The sequence below is a fragment of the Papilio xuthus genome, unplaced genomic scaffold, assembly GCF_000836235.2.
Source record: "Papilio xuthus unplaced genomic scaffold, Pxut_1.1 DF826961.1, whole genome shotgun sequence".
Taxonomy (NCBI): domain Eukaryota; kingdom Metazoa; phylum Arthropoda; class Insecta; order Lepidoptera; family Papilionidae; genus Papilio; species Papilio xuthus.
Window position 1 is genome coordinate 7,035,848 of NW_013531688.1, and position 8,605 is coordinate 7,044,452.

At 45.0% G+C, this 8,605-nt stretch overlaps 4 protein-coding genes across 4 annotated transcripts in view; 1 reads left to right on the forward strand and 3 right to left on the reverse strand.

The window, feature by feature from the left end:
- Nucleotides 1-1,359, forward strand: part of LOC106119930 (uncharacterized) — a gene marked incomplete at its 5' end in the record, with an annotated part of 3,170 nt that extends 1,811 nt beyond the window's left edge. The window contains 2 exons of the mRNA XM_013315056.1: nt 930-1,163; nt 1,247-1,359. Coding sequence (XP_013170510.1) covers nt 930-1,163; nt 1,247-1,359 — 347 coding nt within the window. The remainder of the gene's footprint in view (nt 1-929; nt 1,164-1,246) is intronic.
- A 1,112-nt stretch (nt 1,360-2,471) lies between these two features.
- Nucleotides 2,472-4,312, reverse strand: LOC106120036 (uncharacterized). The gene is made up of 5 exons (XM_013315214.1): nt 4,219-4,312; nt 3,687-3,879; nt 3,453-3,624; nt 3,183-3,289; nt 2,472-3,021 (listed from the first exon to the last, which is right to left on the reverse strand). Exons 2-5 carry the CDS (start codon nt 3,865-3,867, stop codon nt 2,804-2,806), a joined length of 678 nt encoding a protein of 225 aa, XP_013170668.1. The 5' UTR covers nt 3,868-3,879; nt 4,219-4,312; the 3' UTR covers nt 2,472-2,803.
- A 200-nt stretch (nt 4,313-4,512) lies between these two features.
- On the reverse strand, nt 4,513-6,020 carry LOC106119931 (sodium channel protein Nach-like). Its single transcript, XM_013315057.1, has 4 exons — nt 5,830-6,020; nt 5,494-5,703; nt 5,244-5,412; nt 4,513-4,645 (listed from the first exon to the last, which is right to left on the reverse strand). The coding sequence occupies exons 1-4, from the start codon at nt 6,018-6,020 to the stop codon at nt 4,514-4,516; spliced, it is 702 nt and encodes a 233-aa protein (XP_013170511.1). The 3' UTR covers nt 4,513.
- Nucleotides 6,021-6,066: 46 nt separating this feature from the next.
- On the reverse strand, nt 6,067-8,605 carry LOC106120391 (uncharacterized). Its single transcript, XM_013315735.1, has 3 exons — nt 8,439-8,605; nt 8,106-8,318; nt 6,067-7,905 (listed from the first exon to the last, which is right to left on the reverse strand). Exons 1-3 carry the CDS (start codon nt 8,529-8,531, stop codon nt 7,804-7,806), a joined length of 408 nt encoding a protein of 135 aa, XP_013171189.1. The 5' UTR covers nt 8,532-8,605; the 3' UTR covers nt 6,067-7,803.

The following is an 8,605-nucleotide window of genomic DNA, read 5'->3' on the forward strand; positions in this document are numbered from 1 at the left end:
GGAGGGGGAGGGGGAGGGGGGGGCGTGGCTGGTGTCACTGCGTCCTCCACACCACCGCGTCATTATCACCGCCTCTGTCATTTGCTGCACACTCTATACTTATATTCTTTTCATTGCACCGACCTTAGATATCATTATATGTGGTTGGCATGAAATATTAAAATGTGTACTTTATCTGAGGATTTTTGATAGCTTCAGTTCATTTAAATGTGTATTCATCATATGGAAGACAGATTTTTAATGAAGTCGTTGCCTGCCGAGCCGACTGCGGTCCCGTTTTACTTTTTGCTGGAGACTCAGCTCTCCATTTGCGTTACGATTGCCGCCAAACGTTTTTTGCATGCATTAAGTTTTTATCTAATTATTTTTAGTTGGAATCGATGCGATATATCGATTCATGATATTAGCTATTAGCTACGTTAGAAATCAATAGAATAGATACAGTGTACATGCACAATGCACATTACGTCATTGTATTGTCATCACAACAGAACAGACGCACATTGCTAAATATGTAAGCTACGAATATATAGAGAACTTTTATATATCAGCATTCATGTATTGCTGATGCTGATCCTAGATTTCATAAGAATGCAAGTTGCGAAGCAAACCTATTGTGGCTGATGTATCAACCGTAAAAGTAAGGTCCACGAAGGTATCATTGACGCAGCAATGAGGCACTAATATTCTCCCAGGTGACGTGTGCGCCTGCTGTACCAATACGATGATATTATAATTGACCGCTTGTAATGTCGTGCGCTCATTTAGACACAATATGGATGTTGTTATGCGTGATCGGTGTAGAAATCTCAAGTTTAACGAGGTGAGACAATCCTGTAAAAAATTATAGTCCGTTTTGATTGATCACATAATTAGCCTGTATTGAGTGGAAGATATTGGCAGAGTGAGATGTTGTGTCGGTGTTGCAGTGCCGGCGACGCGCGTGGGGTGCGGCGCGTGCAGCCGGCGCGATCTGGAGTACTGCGAGACGCGCGTGCTGGCAGACCACTGCTGCTGCGAGCGCCGCTTTCTGCGCGAGCCCTTCCCCTGGCTGCCGCACACCTGCTACGTGGGCCCGGGCCGCTGCCGCCCGCTGGCACACGACTGCGCCCGCTACGCGCGCCTCCGCGACTGCTGCTGCCTGCGCCGCCTCGCGCACAGATGTCGGTACCATTGCCAATCTCAGCGGTCCACCTCGCCCTCCTACCCCTTGCCTGCTACATAGCTCCTCGTCTCCATGTTCCAGGGAAGGGCATCTTGTCGCGGTCGTCGCGAACGGGCGAGGGCGGCGCGCCGCTGCTGGTGTTGGCGGCGGTGCTGGCGGCGCTGCTGGCGGCGCTGCCGGCGGCGCGCCAGTGAGCGGTCGGCGCGGCGACGAAGTCGCACTCGCGTACTTTTAAAACTATGTGGTTATGTTCAAATTAACAAAGATGTTGTTTATTGTTGTTGACATATTTCAGTAATTACGTACGTACCTATTACAAAGCTCTAAAACAATCCTATCTATCTAGTAATGACATTGGACAATGAGAATAATTACATACAAATTAACATTTTAAATGTTTTCTGACGATTTAAAAAACGTATATTTTTGAAAAGAATGTAATAAAAATTTAAGTTATAATTATATTTTAGTCAATTTAAACATTTGTAATAAAAATATAGAAAATAGTTTGTATAGATACGTTATCTATTATAACATTATTGTCATGTAAAAGTATTTAATGTTCGTTTAAGAAAGGCCTAAATCGGAAATCGGAAGAAAAATGAAAAGTTAACGTCGATCTTTTGATCGATTGTTAACTAATCTTTATAGATTTTACCCTCAGTATTTGTACAACGCCTAACATGTTTGTGATGAACAATTTTTAAGATATGCTTCATAGTTGTTGGAGTTGTATTAAAGCAAATTGATTTATTTATAGTTATTAATTAAAGCGATTAATGCGACTGATAATAAATATCATGTTCATTACAATGTCCTCGATTTGTTCGCGTAAAGTGCGACTCGCGATGTCGGCTGCAGGAAGCGGGGGACACTTCTGCAGCGGTCGACCAGTATTGTCGACAGTATCTGCACCAAAGCGTCATTAACTAGTTGTTACTCTCTCTCCTCTGGGCCTCATCAAATGACGGCCCTACTTTTTACTGAATTTATTTTTAGACGTCAATTTTAACATTAGTTTTTCTGCAAAACTTTACTTAGGTGATTGAATGTATATACATATTTTAATTTGATATTTCCGATGTCTTTATGTAAGTAATGAATACCATAATGTATTGACGCGTGTCAATATTTCAGGAACAAAAAAGATATCTAATATCTTTCCTATTGCAATACAATCATACTCAATTACACGCGAGATATGTGTGTGTGTGTGTGTGTGATACAATACTACGTCATCACACACACACACACACACGACATAACAATATGTTGAAAATTATAACTATGACATACTATTTTTAAAAAATTAAAAACATTTGTTAGTGATATTATTTATTTATTTTGAACACGAGTACGATTTTGTTATTTATTGATTGAAAGTGATACAATTGTTTATGGAGAACTCATTTACTGAACTCACACAAACTCGAAATTAACTTCGAACAAGAACTTCGTGACTTGTAGAATTGTATGTAATAAAGCAAAGTTACCAGCCGAATATTTTTATTTAACCATCCCAAACTTCTGACGCCGCGTCTACAACAAATAAATACCAGGAAAGTGACCTTCCTCCTCCAGCCTCCTTCCGCCTTCCTTTTGTTGTGGCAAAGGCGACGTAATTTGAAGCAGGGTGCACTAATGATCCATCGAAATATCGAATTTTAGAAGTCGGTGGGAAGTGAGAGTAGAGCGGGGCTGGGCGCCCAGGAGCGACCAGCGGCGCGCGCGGCGGGCGACTAGTCGCATGCGCCGGCTCCAGTGGTGTCGCAAGCGCGGCCCCGCGTGGTACAGCAGCTGCAGCACACTCACCGCCGTCACACCCGTCACACACACCCACTGACTGCTCTGCATACCTGCACAACCCACAACACTATCTAGCTGCCTATCACACCACTAATTGCTGACTCATCCTAATTTTACACATATCCTATCTATAACCACAATTTACCGTTAGTCATTTGATGCATTTCTTTCTCACACTGTCTGTCTAACGCTAGCGTCCGCACTAACTTACTAAAGATTTGGAACCAGCGCAGGTTGGTCTCCGCCACCAGCAGGTCCTGGTGCGAGCGCGCGAAGTACACGCGGATCACCGACGTGTTTACGAAGGATATGTCACGGCTGCACACAAATATTACACATAGTCACTTAAATTAGATCTTCGGCATTTGTTTCCCTTAAATGACTTTGACGTCAGGATGTGAGACGTCTTTCATAAGAATTTCCATTGAAATTGCCATGTGTCAATAAATGAAAGAAAAAAATAAAGAAGCCTTGATCTTACGATAGTATGTTTTTGAAGAGCTTGGGCAGGTGGTGGTACTGGGAGTGTGCGCTACGCACAGAGTACTGCAGGCGCGCGCAGTCGCGGCGGCAGTGCGGGCAGCGCAGACCCACCTCCGACTCCTGCTCTCCCGCCCCCGCCGCCTCCTGCGTGGCGTAGGACTGCAGCGTCTCTGCAGCGAGCTATCGGTCAGTTTTGTGCTGTGCGACGCAGCCCCTGCCCATCCGCACTCACCTCGGTATTTGCTGAGGCACAGCAGGTGATCCAAGGAGCAGGTTTCGTAGTCATTGTCTGGGTACAGCGGCTTGTAGAGATGTGGCGTGCATGCGCACAGCACGCGCACTGCGGCGACGCGGCAGCGCAGCATGCACCACGCCATGCTGTCCCTCGCCGTGCCATGTCTCGCCGGCGGCATGCGGCACCCGCGCTGCACACACCTCCCCCGTTTAGTTGCGCGAGCGTGTCAATCTGCTCGTACCGTCCCGCAATACCTTGCGCTCGGAGACTTCGTGCAGGCTGGTGTGGGCGTGCAGCTCTCGCGCGCTCAGCGTTAAATACACGGAGGCATTGAGACGCGCGATCTGCAGTGCCACCCCGCCGCCCCCGAGCACGGGGTACTCGCTGCCCTCCCAGATCATCACCTGGCGCATTCACTTCTACTCAGTGTTAAAGCTGGATAATTAGATCCATTGCACTTACCTCCTAGAAACCTTGGATTTTGTGGGAGGAAGGCACACAGATCATCAACCGTGCGTTGTATCTGTACCTCTATTCCGGCGGTTGGTCGGCGCACGTAGGCGAAGTCTTCGCTGTCTTGGTGCACGACCACGCCAAGCCCCGCGTCGCGCCCCGCCGCCGCTAGTCGCAACGCCGGTCGCCCAGTGTCCTCCGGCCTGCCACCCCGCCATTATGAGTCTTTTTTTCGTATTTCGTCTGCATCACAGCATTTTATTTTGTACACTTTACAATTTTTTTTTCCTTTAAATATAACTAAGAATATCGCCACATTTAAATTTTAAACCTATTAATGTTTAAGTGTGTGGGATTTTGTGACGTAAAGCTCACTGGTAACGGGCGTTGAAGGTGCAGCAGTAGCCGTGCGGAGTGGCGCGGGCCGCGAACAGCCGCTCGCACGGCATGGCTCTTGCCCGCCATGTGCACCGCACCAGCAGCTCCGAGCAGCGCGGCGCCAGCTGCCGCACACACATACACAAACGCACACGTGTACCTCACGTTTCTGTTCTCCGGCTATAAGAATTATATAACAAAACGTAGCCCTTCACGGTTCTCAGATATCCCTTATCCTTACTTTACATTTTTAATACTACTTTTTAACGGTAAAGGCTACTTTTTACCCTCAAGGGTGCAACATAATAAAATGGAATAGAGGATGAAAGTTGGTATTAGAATATGTAAAGTTTGTAAGAATGTTTTGAAGTTTAATATGATTTGTTATTATATTTACTATTATATAAGTGTTAGTAAAATAAGGACCCTAAATAATTAAAATGCTACCCAAAGATAATTTATCATGCGGACGAAGACGCGGGCGCAGCGAGTAAATTATATGAGAGTTGTAAAACCCTACTATGTTCAATGTAAAACCCCTTTCTTAAACCTAAATACTTTTTCTACCTGTTACTTTATTTTTTTATTGTCTAATTTTCGGAATAAATTACATATGAACTGAACTATATCAGGTATTTAAAATTACAATCTTCACGCAGATCAATTCGCGTCATCTAGTACTGTTGAAACTAAAGAACAAATGAGGAGGAGTGTCGGGATCACCCTGTAGGCGATGTCGGAAACGTTGCGATGGCCAAGCGTGGCCAGGAAGCTGGCGAAGCGCACATCGAGGTCCGCGGGCGCGCCCACCATCTCGCTGAGCGCACCGAATGCCGTCAGGTGCCGTTCCAGCTCTTGGCGCGCGTATGTCCGGTTGCCGTCCAGCTCGCTCCTGCGAAAAACTACATCGCTATATTTTGCACTTTTGCGAGGTGGTCGTATCAGGGGGTGTGTGCGTGCGAGCGAGACCTACAGTTTGCGGGCGTAGTCACGCAACGCGGCTCGGCTGACGAGGTTGGTGGCGCAGAGGGCGACCGCGGGGAAGTCGAGGCGGCGCAGCTGACGTCCACCGGCCAGCCGGGTGGTCGCGGTGGGCACCCGGCCTGCCAGCGCATGCTCGACCGCCACGCTCACCGCTACGCCGCACACCACCGCGCACAGCAACAGACATATGTACACCCCCCTGCAGATAACACTTCAAACTTCGGCTTTTACATTGTAATGTACAAGAGTACTACTACAGCTTACTAGCTACAGGTCATTACGAGTATTTCCATATTTCATAAGGATTCCTTCGTCCGCTGCTCACCTTAGTTTATTATTCGCAGCTTCTTTGACGTATGTGTGTCCACTGATGGGGCCGCGCTGCCAGAATTCCCCGACAGCGTCGGCCACGCTGGCGCGCAGCCGGGCTTCGCGCAGGCCCGGGCCGGGCGGCGCCGCCACGAGCCGGGTGCGTCCAACCCTCACGGGCCATCGCTCCGGGTCTACAGTGCGCATCCTGGCGGCTGCGCCCGTTATTCGCGATACGATACTGGCGGCGCGCTGTAGCGGCAGCGTCGTGTTGTAAAAGTCACTCACATGACACTGAAAACTTAATTGTTGTCAAATAAATTTATTATTCATAAACGAACAACTTTATCAGCATTAATCAACACAATAATTCTGTTTAATTACTTTCATTAAACAAAAAAAATAGATTCATAGATTCGTGTCTGTTTATAGTGTGCTGCACGCAATGATTACACAAATAAAAGTATTGCACAGAACGGTTTTAGTGTCGTTATTATTCAATAATTTATTATATTAACGACCGAATATTGACCATAGCAATGACCTTAAGGCCCGCATACCAATAATTTCCTTGACTTAAGATATTTGTTTGATTTCGTTAACAGTTTTGTAACAACAGAACAAACACGCGCCGCGGCAGTCCACAGACAAATTCATATGTACTCCGGTGGGGACGGCCAGGACGCCAGGTCCTAAACAGAAGCCAGAACACAGAGGCGGAGGAAAACATATCGTGCGTCATCCCTCTCGTATTACTTGCACCCATACATCTACGCACATCTACTATGTACATAGTTATAAACATTTAACAAAATTATTTTACCTATATATGTATACCTTACAGTGTTTTTAACGAGGATTGATTAAGTTATTGACAGTCATTCTGTGTCAGCGTGAACGATTAAGTTGCAGAGGTCACGTCGCGTGAAGCCGTAACATGATAAACCTTTGATAATTTAGCACACCTTCAATAGTGCCGGTCCTATTTAGTTAACAAATTATCCGTTTTCGCAGTGAACTGAGCTTCGTATTGTTCTTAAAAGTAAAACTGTTTGATAAGGGAATTTTAACAAGGCACAGCAAGGTTCGGTTAGATAAACACTCAAACAGCAGTGTGTCATTCGTTTATTTTACTCTTTTCTAGGTCTTTCAAGTTATGACGAATTGTTTTACTGAGCATAAAAGAATAGACAATAGCGTAAATCTTAATGAATTATAACATCTTCATTTGTATACAAAAAATATAACAATAGCTTAAATATGATATTAAATATATATGATGTCCTTCAACAGAACATTCAGTGTCTGTGGCAAAATAATTGCTAGTCACGAATACGTTGCATTCGCACGCACCGCTACCCGTACGAAACTGAACCATCATGATTGTAACCTTACATCACAATTCTGCAAACGTGGACTATTCAATCTTTTCATTTATAATACATACATACATACATACATACATACATACTAATAATATCTATACATAGAACTACAGTTTTATTGTACACTGCTTTACTGGCGGTTTATTAGAAATGATGCGCCGATTACTTCACATATGGAAATGTTAAGGTCGCTCTGTCAATGCTCAACAAACAAGGTTCTATGAGTTTGAAGCACACTTCACAAGTTTTTAGCAGTTTTCAATTTAAAAGTTTGTCTTACACGCAATTATCACGAGCGCGTCTAATTACATCGCCTACTATTATATATAAAACCCGCTTATTATAAACATACACATATATATTCTACAAGTGACTTTCAATTTTTGGCTGCACTTTTACCTACATATAAAAAGATGTGATTTACTCGTATATTTAGACTATTATTTAATTGATTGATGTATTAACATCATTAACATGTTTCAACGACATTAGTCATTTTATGTTACTGACTTATAAATTATAATTTAGATTTTGTAACCACAGGTTTTGGAATGTTTCTCAAACTTGAGGAATATTCCTTAATTTTTCCGGGCACTTGCATTTTTTCAAGATAATTTTGTTGCGACTTTTACTCCGTGTCTTCTGAAATCATTTTTGTTCTTGTAACATCTGTCGTTGACTGGATCTCCTATTATAATCGGAATCACCTGAAATAAATCAATATAATTAATTCATCTTGGGCATTATAAAGAACAGAACAAACAAGAGAAATTATACCTTACGAGTTGGACTCCTCTATTGGAGTAATTGATTAATTTATTGCTGTTTATTTATTAGGTTAATAAAATAAATATGAGATTAGCGCTGAGGGGTAAATAATGAGGCAAGAGTTTTAACCGGTGAGCACCTGTTCTCCGAGCAACAGCAGGATCTCGGCGACCTTGCGCAGCGCGTGTAGCTCGTCCTCGATGCCGGCAGCGGCGACATCGGCCGCGTTTCGCGTCGCGGCCGGAGGAGTCACTGACGTGTAATCGTCGAAGCTCCATGAGTTCGTCGTGTACTTCCTCTCGCCCGAGTCGTCCGCCTCGCCCGCGCCCGCAGTCGTCACCTCGTCTTCCAGCTATAAAATATATTTTAAATTCAGAATCGCTGTCGATATCACTGACGATCACCAGACCTTCTCGACATCAAATAGCCCGCCCGCTTTTGATCACCTTCAACTATACAACAAATGTAATACCTCCTCGACGCTGAGTGGGAAGCAGCGGCAGCGCGCGATCAGTGAGTAGAGCGAGCAAAGCACCCACAGCAGCCGGAGATGCGGCCAGTCCATAGCGCCGCCTCGCTCGCACACCTGCACCGCACTGCGCTCACCACACCGCGCTCACCACACCGAGCTCACCACAC